The following is an 18,799-nucleotide window of genomic DNA, read 5'->3' on the forward strand; positions in this document are numbered from 1 at the left end:
ATAAGTTCGCTGACGTTTCAGAGGACTGTACTGACTGTATTTTCCATGGTCGAAGAATAGACCAAGCAAGTAGCCACCAAAAAGCAGTCGACAAGCAAATCGAATCACGTAACGGAAGCCAGGTCAGATAAGGCAAGGTTTAGCTTGGCTCACTTTGCCCTGAAGATGGAGGCAAAATTTTCCTTCGAATAATCGATTAACTTCTAACGGCTTACACGACTTTACCTCCCAGAAGATAGTACTCTTTAAACGTGTTATATGTTTCAAGCTTTTGTTTATGACGTGCGTAATTGGATTCATTTAATGTAAGGATCTTTGAAGGGGAAATTTTTTAGACGAAAGCCTTTACCTTGAAACGTTCTGTTATGTTCAGAGTTTTAATTGACGACAAAGTGGCTGGTGTTATCCGGTTTTTATCGCATATGATTTATGTTTCTTCCTGAATGGGGAATTGAAACAGACGCACGAAAGCCATCAGACGTAAGAGACATGTTGCAGGTTATGACTAGACTTTGCTTAATTTATGTAAACAAATTAGAATACTTTTATGCCTACCGGCGTTTGACGCAGAATCTGTTGTTGACCTTTGATAATATGTCATTAGATTTGACACGCCCGCTTTTACCAAGAACAGGAAGGTCCCATCAGGGTCCGTCGAAATGAGTCTCAATAGCACTTAAGCGTGGCTGGTTTCTGACAATACAAGGAACTGGATCGTAGTTATCCTTCCAATGACTTTTACTGAAAAGGTATTTCATTCAGTTTTGTCGATAAACAGAAATATAACAACCCCTTTTCATACTTTGACGGCTTCTACACGTCTACTCATTTGATTTTCGACAGGTATTTTGTCGCTTGTGATACGTAATCGGATAAAAGCCTAAGTAGTTCACTAATTGGACAACAGATGTAGCAGGTGTATACCTATATGGGCAGTTTTGTGTTACTAGATACACTAAGTTTTTTGGAACTTCACAAAATCTGATTTAATTAAAACCAGTTTCACGGTTCTCGAGTTGTTACATGCTAGCAGGCGGACAGATAGACATGTCGAAGGGAATTTCGGCTCTTCTTCTAACCACATAGATCATCTCCCTCTCGCCAAAATGGTTGCCCAAGCATTTTTTTTTTCAAATTCTGTTTGGAAAGGCGTAGGAAGGTACATAAGGCATACATTCGTTGAACATGGCATTGGGAAGGTTACCACAGAGTATGGTAGCTCTTTCAGAGTCTCTGAACGAGGAACCGAGGACATCAATCAGACATGAACCCGGACCTCGCTAGGCGTGAGCCACATGTCTGCATTTGAAGGCTAGTGTCATTGCCTAACGTAAGGTCAGCCGATGATTACCACACAAGAAATTGTTGTGAGCCTTCATCATTCGTCCTTACATTCCAATCGCATATCAACAAGTTCATTCGTCTTTGTGAATTGCAAGCACCACCCTGTATATGGAAAGTGAGTTCTCTTATCGATGTTGCTCATAATTCGTGCTGAATTTTTGTCGAAATCGCTATGAATAGTCGCAAAAAAAATACTTCCATTAGCCTCGCGATGTTTGTCTGTTCGTCTGTTGGCATTTAATAGCTGGAGAAGTGCAGTGCGGATTTTCACGAAATTTGATATTGACATGTAACAAATTTTGGTTAAAACCATACAGAAATAATTGGCACTGTACGTCAGTTTCTGAGCCCATCTCGAGAGTAACTCGGTAAATATTTTGATATGTAGACCCCTTGCTAGGGAACGACTCGGTAAACATTCCCGCGGCAACGAATACGCAGGCAATAATCGAATAGCTTCCGTTGCTATGCAGCGGCGCTGTAAATACAATATGACCGGTACCGCTAGATGTCTTTTCTATGTGGTTTGCATATATCCATTGCTGGGCAACGGATGTGTTTTTTGTAATGTCCGACCCGAGGCTATATAAGGAGAGGCCAACAATGTACTGAGCCTGGATTGACAGAGGCCTTGTATATATTGTACAAAGAAATAGGAATTAAGATTAAATTTGTGAATATATGTAAATACTGACAATGGACTTACTAATACGGACTGTGACTGACAAATGACAGACCCGACGTTTCGTCAGAGAGGGCGCCCAAATGGACAGAACAGTAACTTTCCAGGGCTAGACAGCAAGACAGACCGACTGACCGTCAGTCGCAATGTGACTTGGACTTCGAATTGTCAGTTCTCACTCGTGTGGAGGCGGGGTCGAATACCTCCACCGTGACCCTGCGAGTCGCAGGAGGCGACGAAAAGGAAAGCGTCAAGATCTGAGACAGTAAAATATGGTCTCGAGTTCCAAGGGGCTCGGACTTACTGACTGACTATCAGTCGCAGTATGACTTTGACTTTGACTTCTGTCAGTTCAGTCGTAGTTCAGTTGTCAGTTGAAAGTCAGCCTGGGAAGAGAAGACTTTATGTATGCTGTAGTTAGAGTGAGACTGTTATAAATCCGTTGCCAGGATACGACTAGTGAAGACTGAGAAGACTTAGCGTGTCCTAGTGATTTGTGAAGTGGGTAGATCAGCGATAGCGCCGTAATTTATTATGATTACAAGTAATTGTAAATGAAAGTGTTTTTAAGTCCAATCACCCATTTCAAAAACCGTTATTATTAGACACAGCCATAAACAAATGACAGTATTTATTAAAGGGAAAAAATATTCCGAACCAAATTTGTAGAGACAAATGAAACACACATTTAATGACTGATACACTTTTTCGGTAGGTCTAACGGTTTTCGGGGTAATTAAACAAAAATGAAAGAATGCTATATGGGTTCATTACCTAACTAGTTTCTTGTTCGGGGAATTCCCGGGACACGCGTGGATATCTAAGTGAAGGGACGGTCCTGCATGAGATATGAGGTTGCCACAGTGACGGAGATATATATTGTGGTCTCCTTGGTTATGACATCGTTTAGTTCTTGAGACCTGAAGATGGAGGGAAAAATTTCCTTCGAAACGTCGATAACAACGTACCAGATTACGCAATTTCATGGGAGATAGGTTGGATTTGAAGTTGTAAAGGCGTTGACTGTGAAGAATACGGCCTTCTGCTTTATAACAAAGAGAGCATATCGCTTAACTCTTTAAGATTTGAAGAGTAAGCCAAGTAGGAGACCAGCCTGCTTTTGCTATAGTCCATTCGCCGAGACGAGAGAGTCCCCGTAAACAAATGCACGCGCTATCTCCTTCGCTCTTAGAATGAAATCATGCAGCGATCACGTGATGCGTGTACCGTTGCAGGGGCGTCCAAAGTTACGAAATGAAATGTTCAATCTGGATGCAGTTTAACGTGCGTCCGAATGCAATGAGTACACAGAAGTAACTGCGCGCTTTGTCCACTCCTTGCTGTCAGCTGTGGCGACGCGGGGCTTGCTTTATTTACGTTAACTGTCTCGTCTCCGCGAATGGACTATAGTTCCTTATTTGGCTTGATCTTCGCCCCTGAAGATACAGGTTGCTTGTACCCCCGAAACTTCGGGCTATCTCCTAACTACGCTCAGTTACAACCAGAAGACCGTGGCCTTTAAAAAAGGGATTTACTTAGAACTCTGTGCGGGAGAAATGCCCATAAAATGTACATAAGATATTGTCACGATTTGGTTGTGTGACTATGGACAGGGTTTGGATTGGTGACTGGATTTTTTGACCACTTATACACACCACTCGGGACTACAAGTAATTACAGCACCACCGCAAATCTCCACACTTTAGAAATCACTGCTGCAAGCGCTAAGTCTTCTTCAGCCCGCAGTGTCTTCAACAGCCGTTTCCTCGTAATGGTTGTTAATAGATATTCTTCAGGTTCCCGCGCTCAGGGGCCGCATGCCTCCCAGAACGGAAATAGCTGTTTCAGACGGGCAATATATCTATCTATTCCGTTGTGATTTAGCAGTTTTGATGTGGAATGTTGGGATATTGTGACTTAGTTCGTTTTTTTCCGAAAGTCTGAAGATAAATGAGGTGCGTGACATTCCCCTTGATCAGGTAGCTGCTTCAGGACCCACGTCAGCCCATTCATGTCTCTGAAAGTGCCGTGTCACGTAATAGCTCAGATAGCGTTATGCAGCCGTAAACTAATGAAGGTAAAATGAACCGAATCATCTTGAATGACTGTGAAGATGTCAGTGAGATATAAAAGCTTTTGATGCTGGCATATTGTCACGCATCGGGGGTTCCTTCACCTATACTAACGGGTTCTGCACTGATTGTATAGATTTATTGACAGCTTATTCACACAAGTCGTACTTAGTATCAATACAGCGCTGTCAATGATTACATAATTTACAGTTCACTATTATAAAAGTTTGTCGGTCACGGTAGCCGAGCGGTCTAAGGCATGCACTGTCTTCGCTCGCTCGGAAACCGGGATCGTGGGTTCGGATCTGTTTCCTGTGAGGTACGAACTGAGTTCTTATATATTATTCTTATACACTGCCGGTCACGGTAGCCGAGCGGTCTAAGGCATGTACTGTCTTCGCTCGCTCGGAAGCCGGGATCGTGGGTTCGAATCCCACTCAGGGCATGGATGTTTAGTTTGTGTGTGTGTGTTTTTCTGTGTTTGTGTACAGGTAGAGGCCTTGCGACGAGCTGATCACTCGCCCAAAGAGTCCTACCGAACGTGTAAGATCTAGAAAAACCGAAGTGAACGGAGAAGTTCATGGAGGTAGGCCTAGGCCCACTGGGGCTGTAGTGCCAAGGGGGGAAAAAATTATAAAAGTTAATCGGCTCCGTCCCGTGTGATTGATAAATGTTTCTTTTTTCTTTCTAATCTTTCATCCTTGACATATTTCGGTCTGAGAGACCATCTTCAGAAGGATATATCAAAACATTTATCAATTACGCTAGACGGAGCTGATAACCTTTTGTACTATTGCTACTGTGACGGACCAGGATGAACCAAATCAGATTTACAGTGCACTGTTACACACGCACTAGGATACACAGTCTTCATCAGTTGAATCCTGTGTAACCGTCCCACTGCAACGCAACTTATTTGAATGTAATCAACTTTACGACAATAGAGTTATTGTTGGAAACGGTGTTTTCTTCTCGACCCGTGCAAAGGGGTTATAAGGAAGACAATTTGGGCGACCCAGTTAGATGTTATATGTGAGAAATATTCCATGACGAAAGGCGAAGCATATTCATAAGAAACAAACCCATCTTCTCGTCAGAGGATGTGTATTACAGCAAGAGTTCAGTTGGAAAAAAATCTCTGGTCGTGGGCCTCAAGGGGCTGACGCCAAGACGAACTGATGGACGGTAAACCGCCAGTCGTAAAGTAACTGACTTTGACTTTTGGCCTAGTTAGTTAAAAGTGAGCCCGTGAAGAGAAGATTAGGAGGTTGATGTGAAATGGCCGCCAGCCTGTGAGTTGATTTTCGGTTGAGAGTTGAGTTCTGCACGGGAGGCTGTGAAGGTAGAACCTGGGCGCGTGAAGCTGAAGAATCTCCTCTGTTAGAAGCCGTTTACCAGGAAACGACTTATGAAGACAGCAGACTGGAAAAAGGCTTAGCGGGTCATGTGGTGATTTGTAAAGTGTGGAGATTAGCGATAGTCCTGTAATTACTTGTAGTTCCGAGTGACATGTATAAGTGGTCAATAAATCCATTCGCTAATCCATACCCTATCTGTAGCCATACCCCTAAAATCGTGACAGTATCTTCAGGAAAATAACGGTACACTCTCAAGGGGCCCAAACTCGTGTTCAGTTTCTTTGCACCGATTCCTTTTGGGCTTCTTTTACCTGATAGGTTTTTATAAGTAATATCTAATTCTCCAGAAAGTGCTAGAGTAGATTAAAAAGAAGGGAGTAGCGGCTTCCAAGATAAGCTCATATATAGTCTTATGCTGTTGACGCTTAACCCCATTTATATGAATTACCATGTGGACTTCAGTGTTGGGGTAGAGCCAGTTCCTTGAAACCTGACGCGAGGCTGAAAGAACCTCATTAACACATTCGGCTGATTGTCTGATCTTCCGTTTTGAGCACGCACAACGAACGGTACGTTGGAACGTGGCAGGGAAGGGCGAAGTCTGTAGACTGCCCTGAAGATGACCTCTACGGTGATCAAATGTACCTCTGCAATGACGTACAGTACACCACGTGGTTATATGAAGAATTGTTCTGGACGCTCTGGAGAATAGTCTTATGCCCCTTTCGACAATCGAATCCCGTTTCCTAGGTCGTCGAGCCAGTATCCTAGTCATCGGCTTAGAAAAGGGTCCTCAAACTTTATGATACTGCGACTACATAAAATAATATATAAATTTAGGGTTCTTTCCATCTCTATCGGTCAGCGATAAGTGCAGTTTTGCGCACTGCTGCAGGTGCCTATCAGACTATATGGGGACAGCAGAAACCTAAATAGCTTTACAGCCTCTCTACACCTACAGTAAGCTACAAAATGTTCCTGTACCGTTACGAAACGTGCAGTTCTGCACACTGTTGCAAGTCTCTATCTGGCTGTACGGTGACAGCAGGAACCTAAGTAGCTTTACAGCCTCTCTACACCTACAGTAAGCTATAACATGTTCCTGTACCGTTACGAAACGTGCAGTTCTGCACACTGTTGCAGATCCCTGTAAGGCTGTACTGTGATAGCAGGAACCTAAGTAGCTTTACAGCCTCCCTACACCTACAGTAAGCTATAAAATGTTACTGCACAGTCACGAAAAGTGCAGCTCTGCACACTGTTGCAGGTCTCTATCAGACTGTACAGTGACAGCAGGAACCTAAATAGCTTTACAGCCTCTGTACATCTACAGTAAGCGATAAAATGTTCATGTACAGTCACGAAAAGTGCAGTTCTGCACACTGCTGCAGGTCCCTATCAGGCTGTACGGTGAGAGCAAGAACCTAAATAGCTTTACAGCCTCCCTACACCTACAGTAAGCTATAAAATGTTACTGCACAGTCACGAAAAGTGCAGCTCTGCACACTGTTGCAGGTCTCTATCAGACTGTACAGTGACAGCAGGAACCTAAATAGCTTTACAGCCTCTGTACATCTACAGTAAGCGATAAAATGTTCATGTACAGTCACGAAAAGTGCAGTTCTGCACACTGCTGCAGGTCCCTATCAGGCTGTACGGTGAGAGCAAGAACCTAAATAGCTTTACAGCCTCCCTACACCTACAGTAAGCTATAAAATGTTACTGCACAGTCACGAAAAGTGCAGCTCTGCACACTGTTGCAGGTCTCTATCAGACTGTACAGTGACAGCAGGAACCTAAATAGCTTTACAGCCTCTGTACATCTACAGTAAGCGATAAAATGTTCATGTACAGTCACGAAAAGTGCAGTTCTGCACACTGCTGCAGGTCCCTATCAGGCTGTACGGTGAGAGCAAGAACCTAAATAGCTTTACAGCCTCTCTACATCTACAGTAAGCTATAAAATGTTCCTATACATTCACGAAAAGAAATCGGCGAAATGCTTCGCCAACTGCAACTACATGTTCCCAAAGCATCTGCATTAAAACTGAAGTCGGGATAGCTCAGTCATGCTGTAACCATGGGCTGAACTATTCCAGCTCCCGAGTAAGACGTTCATATGTTGAAACTGAAAGTTGTCTGAAGCGGAATGACTTTCAGGTTGTTTTGTGTTCAGCTGGAAGCAATCTTGACTGTATCTCCGATTTCACAATCGCGGCTTCGCGAAGAGGAAGGACCGCTGCACAGTCTCAAGGCGAGCCATCTGTTTTCTAATTCCGACAGATCGTAACCACGACAGCCCGAGGCTCTTGCAACAGGATCTGGTTGCCTGCTTACCTTCATCGAGGGTTGAAACCACTTCCGTATGCGCTCAACTATTAAGGGTCAAGATAACACGGGAGATCCAAAACTTTCATCAAGGACTGGGAGCTCGGAGGTCCTCCACTGTTCTTCTGACATAAATCCAATTTTCATAATATTTAATACTAGTTGCGGGTTCGATTCCATATGAGGTCATTGGATTTTTCAATTGACCTAATCCTTCCAACCGCACTAGGGCTCTGAGGTCGAATCAGCCTCTAACAGAAATGATTGTCAGGAATCTTCTTGGGGATAAAGGACGGCCGCGGCTTGTAAGGCTGACAACCTCACCGCCATCTGTGATCCGATTGTCTAGAAAATGTGGGAGCCTCGACGTCTCACAACCGGATGGGCCTCCACGGCCTGTTACAGGGATAGCTTTACCTTTAGCTTTACTAGCTGCAAGAATGCAAACTTATTACAGACCATTGTTATAGTTTGCTTTTATTGCTAGTGGGGTGAGACTAAGTCCCTTGTACTGCGGCCACTTCTGGCCTATTGTACCAGCCCCACATGATAGGTGAGGGTGATTGTGGAGCAATTGGTAGAATGAAGATTTGCAGGGGGAATCGAAGTACTCGGAGAAAACCTGCCCCAGCGCTACTTTGTCCACCACAAATCCCACTTGACCAAACCCCGGATCGAACCTGGGCCGCCGCATTGGGAAGCCAACGACTAACCGCTTGAGGTATGGCGCGGCCCATTGTTATAACTTACCGATGCTTCTTGGGTTCCGGGCGCAGTTTATAAGTTTGGCCCCCGTAGGTGACTAGGAATTTTTCCAAGGGATGTGGAGTAGCCAGAAATTTTGCATATAAACTGTGCGCTTTGTAGTATTGAGGGTAGAAGAAACGTTGTAAAATATGATTTAAATTTATATTTGGTATATTTCAACATTTTTGTCAATTTTTACTTTTTCAAAATATTCAGAGGGAAAAGAAGGCTGATTTGCGCCTCTTCCGGCCCCATGTTGGGGCCCCCTATGCGACTGTGTGACCTTCCTAATAACCTTTTACACTCAAAACATGACATTATACTCAGGCCAACCCTAAACGCGCAAGAAGTACTCACAAAGGTGCAAAGGATTCGAACCCACGATTTCAGTGTTCGAGCGAGCGAAGACAGTTCATGCTTCAGACCGTGCGGCCACTGTGACCGGCCACTGATAACGGTAATTATTTTAATGGTTGGGAGAGGAACATTTTGAGGAAGGTGTAGACCAGTAACTGAGCAAGGAGTTTGGAGAATCAAAACTAACGAAAAAGCGAGGGAACTGTATGAAGCCCCTGATCTGGTAGCGAGTAATGAAAGGAGAAGTTGAGAGTGATCGGGGTGTGTGGTTCGAATGTATCAAACAAGAGCGGCTAAGGAAAATCTTGTAAGTAAAGTAAAGTAAAGTAAAGTAAAGTAAAGTAAAGCTATCCCTGTAACAGACCGTGAAGGCCCATAGAGTTGTGAGACGTTGAGGCTCCCGCATTATCTAGACAATCGGTTCAAAGATGGCGGTAAGGTTGTCAGCCTTACGCGCCGGCCGCGCTTTACTCCCCAGGAAAATTATTTAATTAATTCCTGGTACTCATTTCTGTTAGAGACTGATTCGACCCCAGGGCCATAGTGCGGCTGGAAGGATTGGGTGTATTGAAAAATCCAATGACCTCATGGGGTCTTGAACTCTCGACCTTCCGGCTTGTAGCATAGTGCTTCAACCAACTACGCTACCGCGTGTAAGTAAAAGAAGCGGGAAGGCTCAGGCTGGAATCACTCTAAGATGGAGAAAGTACTGGATTTGCCACTCTCGCAGTGGGGGCTGCGCAAAGTACTATTTTCTTGGGGTGTGAAGCCTTTCAGTCCGTTAGAAATGAACTTCTATCGGTTTACACGGCCTCACAGCGCAGAAGGGAATGGTTTAGGGAGGTGAAATTCAAGAGATAAAGGCAAATAAGGGTAGTAATAGGGATCAAGGAGAATAAGATGGGCAGGACATGTAGCACGAATGAGGAGACGCGGAATGCTTATAGGATATTGGTGGGAAAGCCAGCAGGAAAGAGACCACTGGGAAGATCAAGTCGTAGGTGGGTGAACTATTAAAATGGATCTTAGAGAGATAGGATGGGATGGTATGGATTGGATTTATCTGGCTCAGGATAGGGACCAGTGAAGGACTCTTGTGAACATGGTAATGAACCTTCGCGTTCCATAAAATGCTGGGAAATTCTTGAGTAGCTGCAGATTTGGCTTCTCCTCAAGAAGGGCTCAGCTCCATACGTTAGTAAGTAAGTAAGTAAGGGTCATAGGGAAGAGCGATGATCGCTTGCTAAGGAAACCAGTGTTACTTGACGCCCGTAGAGGCAAGGAGTAAATAGGTAATTATTTCAGAAGTTATAACTAGGAATTGTGAAAAGACATAGAGCAGTTGTAAACAGACCTTCGAGTTAGGAACCTAACCAAAGCGCACGCAGATGTAAACAGTTCGTTAAGTCATGCAATTCTGGCATGCATAGAAACTGATCAAGGCAAAGGACGGGCATAATTGCACTGTGACGCAATAAACCTGGAGTGTGTTGACTTCCGCGGTCAGTCTTTCTGATGACCATGAAGGTCGACTCTAGTAGTACGACATTTTGCGCCAGACTTGTACTTCTTACGATGTCCGGCAGAGGCGTTAACTGTATCTCACTAAATTTTGTAAGGAAGAAGAAAAAAGGTAAATGTATCCCTGTAACTGGCCCCGCAGGAGGCCCATAGGGTTGTGAGACGTTGAGGGTCCCACATTATCTAGACAATCGGCTCACAGATGGCAGTAAGGTTTACCCCCCAGGAAAATTCCTGGTATTCATTTCTGTTAGAGTCTGAGTCGACCACAGGGCCACAGTGCGGCTGGATGGGTTAGATCAATTGAAAAAAAAAATCTAATGACCTCGTCGGGACATGAACCCGCGACCTTCCGGCTTGTAGCATAGTGCCTCAACCAACGTAAATCCCAATAACATAAAACAAGAACGAACTCCACAGATTTTACGAGACATAGCTATTACACCACTATTATTATTATTATTATTATTATTATTGTTATCACTACATTCTAAATTGTATTCTAAGTAGTAGCCCTCATCTGCCGAGATTTAAATGACGGTTGAATCCTACGTAAATTCACGCCGATCTTCATCTGCATACACACTGGAAGATGTTATTGAGGTTTATTTTTACCTTCAGGTAGTATTTATAACATTTGTCTTTGTTTTTACATGACTATTTATCTTTTGGTTGCTTATTTTTTACTGCCTTGTAAGTGCTTGTTATCTTCGCATAATTTTTGTCTTCAAAAAAGAAAGAATTAATAGAACAGATACTAAGTAACGACCTCCATGGAGCCGAGCCCTTCTTGAGAAACCGCCATTTGCGCACCTACTAAAAAACTTCGAAACATTTTTTGGAACACAGAGGTTCATTGCCGTGTTCACAAGAGCCCTCCACTGGTTTGTATCAAAAACACATACAAAAAGGATACAAAAAAGCAGAATGACAAGTTACCAAACACATTTCAAACTGCTCTCACACTACACAGAGTTACATCCCAGAAGACAGGACTTGTCATGCTGCCTTTGTTACCAATTTCTTTTTGGTTGAGAGGGGTGGGGGCTCTGTGGCCCATGTCATGGTTCCTTTTGTGGCCTGCTGCAACCTGAGATCTCATTTATCCTCACTGAGGAACCCGGATGTCAACGGCGGTAAATTTATGGGACATTACCCGAAATACTGGCTGCTGTGCCACTCCCGCCCTATTGGCCTCGCGCCCCGTCACTTCCTGCAAGAGCAAAATAATTCGGCAGCAATGTAGCAAGGCCGTTCCCATGCGGCGCGGCGGCCCCCAGGTAAAAAAAACACCATCTGAATCTCCAGAGTTGAAAGGGTTATCAGATTGTTGTAATTACATGTCCAGAGCGCAGAATTCTTCCTACAGATCCAGTGTACATGAGGTTCACGTCAGCCTCCAGACACCGATACCGGTGTTCCTTGCTCCGGGGACGTTGCTCTGCTACGAAAAAGGAAAGGACTCGGTACTCAGTGGAGATGCTTTATAATTTGTAGTTAGATTTAATCTCAACGATGTCCTTGACTTGACAGTCTTGTGTACACAAGTTAATTGGTTTAAATTTGCCGGACCAGACGCTGTCTACACACGATCTAAACTTCTAACCACATTCATAAGATATATCGCGCCATGTTAAAGACATTTCGGCGCGTGAGTATTAATGGTTGATCAAAGTTACTTTAAAATTTACCGCCATGTTGCCCGCCGCTTTAGCGCTGCCAACCTTAGAAGCTTATTTTAGAGTATTTTTTTTTAATTCGCTTAGTGGGAGGTGGAGTCCTACTGGGTCCACTCGGCACGGCGGCCACTGATTGGCCTAATGTACCTGCCCCGGGTGATTATGATGATGGAGAATTTGGTGGAATGAAGATTGGCAGGAGAAACCGAAGTACTCGGAGAAAACCCGCCCCAGCGCCACTTTGTACACCAAAAATCCCACTTGACCAGACCCGGGATCGAACCCGGGCCGCCGCGGTGGGAAGCCAGTGACTGACTGCTTGAGCTATGGCGCTGCTATTCCACCAAATTCTCCATCATCATAATCACCCGGGGCAGGTACATTAGGCCAATCAGTGGCCACCGTTCCGAGTGGACCCAGCTGGACTCCACCCCCCAGTAGCGAATTTAAAAAAAATAGTTCATCTTACATGTCATATATGCCCTGTGCGTAATTAATTAATGGCCATGCCATGAAGAGAAGGAGAGGGCATTTGGCTCCATCATTCTTGACCTTGGCACTAGATGGAGGTGAAAGGTCAGCTTCACGTCCCGACCTCTCTTACCCCTGGGGAAAGAGCCTCCGGTACCCGTTGGATAGGAGGCTGGGTGGGACCCAAAGCCTGTCTGGATGCTGTGGATAAGAAAAAAGAGCTATAGCCCCTGCCGAGAATCAAACCCCGGCCATCCAGCCTGTAGCCCAACGCTGTACCGACTCAAATAGTATCTGCAGTTGGTACAGAAGTATTCAGTTCAACAGCTACAAACCTATGCCAAAAGGTAGCAGAAAATTACGTTTGTTCAAGAGATGATAAAGGTGACTGCTGTGCGGACTTGAATGTGCTTCGTATAACTTTCGCAGGGCACACATGTGTCTAAACGTGTGTGCAGAGATGTGTATTCAGTTCAGTTGATTCATTACACAGAACAAATATTTTGCATTTGAAATGTTGAGCACAATATGAATCTTCACCCCACTTACTTACGTATGGAGCTGAGCCCTTTTTGAGGAGAAGCCAAATCTGCAGCTACTCAAGAATTTCCCAGCATTTCATGGAACCCGAAGGTTCATTACCATGTTCACAAGAGTCCTTCACTGGTCCCTATCCTGAGCCAGATAAATCCAGTCCATACCATCCCATCCTATCTAAGATCCAGTTTAATATTGCCCACCCACCTACGCCTTGGTCTTCCCAGTGGTCTCTTTCCTTCTGGCTTCCCTATAGGTATTCCTCTTCTCCCAATTCGTGTTGCACGTTCTGCCCACCTCATCCTCCTTGACTTGATCATTCTAATTAAACTTGGAGAAGAGTACACGTTACGCAGCTCCTCATTATGCAGTTTTCTCCAACCTCCTGTCCATAGTGCAGATGCTGACAGCTTCGTAGAATAACCCCACAAAAGAAAAATGCACGAAGAGGTTGTGAATTAGGTTACACTAAGGTCTAACCAATTTCTTTCGTTATCAGGTTAAATCGGTGTTGGCAGCCTTGGTAGCGCTTGTGTTTGCGACAGAAGGCAGATTCTTCTACGATTATTTGCCCCCATTGCTATTGGCCGAACACCCATATGCTGTGGATGAGTCGGTGGCCACTGTGCCGTTGGTGCTGGTGGCGCAAGATAGGCTGCAGGTGGTACCCGTGACAGATGTGCAGATTGCCGGGTATTCCCTCACTCAGCCTCTTGTCACGTTACTGGCACCAGACGTAAGTTACAATCACCATGTTCGTCACTCTGAGTACACAACGGAAACGTTTTAACTGAAATATATGCATATTGACTGTAGTGTTCTGGGTTATGACACCGTATAGTCTAGTAGGTGGATACCAACATTTCTAAGGAATGTGGTGCTTCCATCTTCACTGTAATCATTTACCCTGATGATAGAATGTTGTCATCCACTTAACCGTATCTTCCAAATGAAGGTAGCAGGTTCATCCAAAACATTGGTAACCATGTGTCAGTCAGCACAGTGTAAAGAATGTAATTTCTCCATTTTCTGAGTAAATTTTTATTCCAGAAATATCCCTCCACAACTATGGTAACTGCCTACAAGATTAGATGATGTCATATCCCAAACGACCACATTCCAAATCTTCATGACTGTAAAAATCTCGTATACTGATAAGCCAATGATCTCACACTTTAATCATATCAATTTAAGGCCAATTGTTTAGCTTATTACACTCTGAGAGGTAGCATATTCCTCTGAAATGGTAGTAACCATCAACCGGTGTACGCAATGTTGTAACTCAGAAGATTACAAGTTAAATCTTTACCAATCTCACATTATACGAGATAAATCAAATTGTTTGTATTACATGTACCTTGAAGATGGAGGCAGCAGTCTCTTTCAAACTGTTGGTAACAACCAACTCCACCTGTGTGGAGTGGTAACTCAGAACACTGCAATCCAAATGTTCATTGCCATGAAAACCTCAAATCTCCTTTATGGATATATTTACCTCCCTCACATCAAATTTCACATGCTGAGCAACATCACGGTAAAGTTGCCCACGTACATAAGCACATTTCATAAATGCATGTTGGAGTGGATGTGAAGCTCCATTCATTCCTGATTTCATCACTGCTGGAAACGAATAGCCAGATTTAAGGTTCAGCTGCTTTGTCGCCAAGGATGGAGTCCTTGATGCCTATTGATATGAGGCTAGGCAAACTTCTTAGCCAGTGCAGACACTAGTGCCAAAGAGTAAGGTCATGCCCATGTCAGGAACGAAATCTGTATCATCCAACCCATGGACAGTAATTTTACTAATTCAGCTACCACAGCACATGCATTCCTACAGTTATTCACCATTTGTCATTAATATAAAGTAGTGTCAGTTGTATAGTCGTTTTCCATTTTAAATACAAATAATATTGATACAAAATTGCATAGTTCTGAAAAATCACAAAAATTTACAGCATAGTGTGTTAGATGATGCTATTCTTACTCATACCTCAAAATTCCTTCTGTCTTATTTGTTGACATTGAAGATGAAAGTAATATGTTCCTCTGAAATGTCAGTTGAATTTCAGTGGACTACACAGTGTTACATTCCAGAAGAAGAGAACTGGCTCCTGGCTTTTGGAGGTGGCATAGGAAACTTGTGCAGGCACTGTTGCCACTTCATTTTTAGCTCCCTGGGCGACAGAAGGGGAGTCCAATTGAGCAATCCTTATCTTCACTTTAAATCAGATAGTTGTAGTGCATTTACATGCTGTGAAAATTTCAATCCCACATAGCACAGAACTGTTACTTGTCATGTAATCTGTATGTTGCAGGAGCCAGAGGCTATGCCTGCGGTGCAGTTTGCATTACCACGCCCAATCTGGGTGTCAGAGCCTGAGGTTCCTATCACATTTCCCTCAGCCTTCACCATTGTTCATGATGGAATCTGCATGCCCATTCCTGTGGGCGCTGTGATTGCACCTGTACCTGCTGGCATATATATCTCACACACACGCCCCATTGCTGTCTCTGTAGTGTACGCTGTTCCTACTGGCCCACTGCCACCTCAGTACCACCTCCCATACCCAACCAGGTGAGTGAGAACTGGCACAGGGATCAGATGTATTGAACCAACAGAACTGAAGAAATTTGTTCTGCAGAAGTCAATGAGTATGTCAAATTGGCACAAGAAATTAAGGATGTGATAATCAAGCCAATTGTGACAGGAATAATTTGACTTAACTTGGTACCACATGTTGAAGAATTAGAATTGTAGAAAATGCTTCCTGTCATTCAAAAATTTGTTCTAATGGACACATGCATTGTCACAAGATATTGTATTATATATTGCATTAACAAAGCAATACTTCATCGTGCAAGTATATAAAAGAATCCTTGAGCTGTATTCTTAATGTAGTTCTGAATATTTATAGACAGAAAGGCAAAGGTAAAGTTCTGCCTGTGCTTAACTAATTAAGCACTACACCATGAAAGCGTATGGGGGAGTGGATGTATAGATCTGCATTTTCTTGACCTTGGCACTAGTTGAAGGTGAGTGGTCAGCTTCACGCCCCTGCCGCTTTACACCTGAGGAAAGAATCTCTGGTACACATTGAATAGGAGGCTGGATGGGTCCCTACCGGGACTCAAACTCTAACCCCTCAATCGTTCAACCTTTAGCCAGTCACTATACCGACTGCGCTATCCTGACTCCCCTGCCAAACAGAAAGTTAACATTAAACTGGGAATATAATTCAGTATAGAAAAGCCTATTATCAGTGGGAAACTGAAAATATTAATTCTGGAACTGTATTTGTTCTATTTCCAAAGAAAATCGTTCCATACTCTAAAAATACAAATGAAATTTTAGAAAGAAATTGTATGGATGAACGTGTAAATTTCACAGGCTTATCGCAATGAATGCTAATTTAACTTGATGAAATTTTGGCATTAAGGCGTTTGCTACCCGAAGCAACTTATACCCACAGCTTCACTCATGAAGAAGATGTTTGAAGTGAATGTAATTGATTTTACATATTGTGTTAATGAAACAATTGTATGCCCAATAATTAATGCTGAAGAGCTATGTCTTCTGGGATATAACCCAGCACAGAGCACGTATACAATGTTTACTTAGAATGACCGATGCTATGACCTCCTAGAATATTAAACTTTCCTCCTGGAATACTCTGTATACTATTACACTATGTGGCTGAATGGCTGAATAGGTTACGGGTATACATTTGAAAATCTGTTGCTATGACAAATCATAATGGCATAATTTCACAGCTTTTATAAGTCTGACCACAAAAACGTTTATTTGTTCCAACATCAAAATAGCATTAGATTTCAAGGGAATGATTAGTCAACTCAGTGACTGCTTCATTTCATTATCAATTTCCATCAACACGGAAATACTTACAGAATTCTATGTGTAAGCTATGATGAAGATGATGATTTACTCCTGCCTGGACAACTGAGAAAGAAAGAGAGACAATAATGAACAGAACTTCACATGTGTTACCTCAGTGTCAATTTGTTGAGTGAGTGACACATTTGCTACTTCATTAACACACATAACAAGGCCATGCCATAGCTCAAGCGGTTAGTCGCTGGCTTCCCGGGTTCAATCCCGGGTCTGGTCAAGTGGGATTTGTAGTGGATAAAGTGGTGCTGGGGCTGGTTTTCTCCAAATACTTCGGTTTCCCCTTCGAATCTTAATTCCACCAAATTCTCCATCATCATAATCACCTGGGGCAGGCTACAATAGGCCTATCAGTGGCTGCTGTGCTGAGTGGACCCAGTGGGACTATGCCCCCAACTAAGCGAATGCACATAACGTTCCTATGATATATTGTAAAGTGTCTTGACCTATCTGCAGGAGGCCCAATGTAACAACAGACAAGATCCCTGAGGTAGTGACAGTAACAACTAGCCCAGAGAAGCCGCAACCAACTCCTGAAGGAGTGGCAGTGACATCTAGCCCAGAGAAACCAAAACCAACTCCTGGAGCAGTGACAGTGACAACACGTCCAGAGAAGCCACAGCTGATTACTGTGTTAGACTTCCCATCCACTGTTCAGACCCCACCGGTACTTGTCTTCCAGCCACCAACAGACTCTGAGCTTGAGAATCGTAATCCGCCCCAGGGAGTTGTTCCTGCAGGCATTGTGCAGTCTGCTGCACCCACACCAAACCTGTCCGTCTTCATCAACTCGAAGGAATCTGCTGTGCTGCAGGAACTACGTGACAAAGCAAATCGTCTGAAGGCATCGCGGACCTAACAGAAACAGTGAGAAGAAAAATCCAGAGTTACCAATACCCAAATAACAATAACATAGCTCCATTTTGTTGCTTGGAACTTTGTGTGTTTAAACAAGCAGTATATTTTTGTATGTGATAAAAGTATGCATGTACTATGGCAGTCAAGACTTAATGTCAGTGTTATTATAGGTGCAGACAGCAATGGTACTGACTCCCCCCCCCCCAAAAAAAAACTGGGTGCTTGTTTCATAAGCATCTTATGAAAGACGAAAGTTCTGTATAGTATGTAATGCCTAATTTTTTAACTATAATCAGTGAAATCATTAAACATTCTTGCTCCTTGGTTCTGTGATCCTTAAATGGCTTCCTTTGTGACTGATGCCCGTTCTTTATTATTAGACACTGGCCTCCATCTATTCACTTTCAGCCCATATACGTAAATCATTCCCTATGTCTTCCACTAATCTTAATCTGGGCTCTCTCTTCTTTTCTTCTACCTTCTGACTTACTTTCAAATTTGTCCTTCCACACCTGTTTGATCCAGTCTAATCACATATCCCAATTGTGCCAGTATTCTTTTAATTTTGGCTACCAGGTTAGGGATTTTATACAATTCCTTCAGCTCTGGTTACTTCGGATTCTACTCACTCCTTGCTCAGTTACTGATGTGTACATGTTCTTCAAGATGTTCCGCTCACAAATGTTCAGTGATACTCTTGCTGCTTACTTTTTTGGGGCCTTTACGTTGTACGCCACGCTATTACCGTCCTCCCTTTATCCTACGTCGTGCTCCACTTATCACCATCCTCCGTCCTCTTGTGGATGTCGAGAAGTTAGGTGGGAAGGGAGGAGAATTGTGGTTATTGGAGCTGGTACGCGAGAGCAGGTAAAGACGGGAGTATCTGGGTTCTGTTCGGTAATTTGTAGAGCTGAGTTCATATCCCGGGTCTTATACGG

At 43.5% G+C, this 18,799-nt stretch overlaps 1 protein-coding gene across 1 annotated transcript in view; it reads left to right on the forward strand.

Annotated features, from left to right (window-relative positions):
• The window catches only part of LOC111870886 (extensin), a 40,692-nt gene extending 21,893 nt beyond the window's left edge, over positions 1 to 18,799 (forward strand). Inside the window, exons 2-4 of the mRNA XM_023863507.2 lie at positions 13,596 to 13,832; positions 15,412 to 15,671; positions 17,460 to 18,799. Coding sequence (XP_023719275.1) covers positions 13,596 to 13,832; positions 15,412 to 15,671; positions 17,460 to 17,862 — 900 coding nt within the window. The 3' untranslated portion in view covers positions 17,863 to 18,799. The remainder of the gene's footprint in view (positions 1 to 13,595; positions 13,833 to 15,411; positions 15,672 to 17,459) is intronic.

The sequence above is a fragment of the Cryptotermes secundus genome, unplaced genomic scaffold, assembly GCF_002891405.2.
Source record: "Cryptotermes secundus unplaced genomic scaffold, Csec_1.0 scaffold709, whole genome shotgun sequence".
NCBI lineage: Eukaryota > Metazoa > Arthropoda > Insecta > Blattodea > Kalotermitidae > Cryptotermes > Cryptotermes secundus.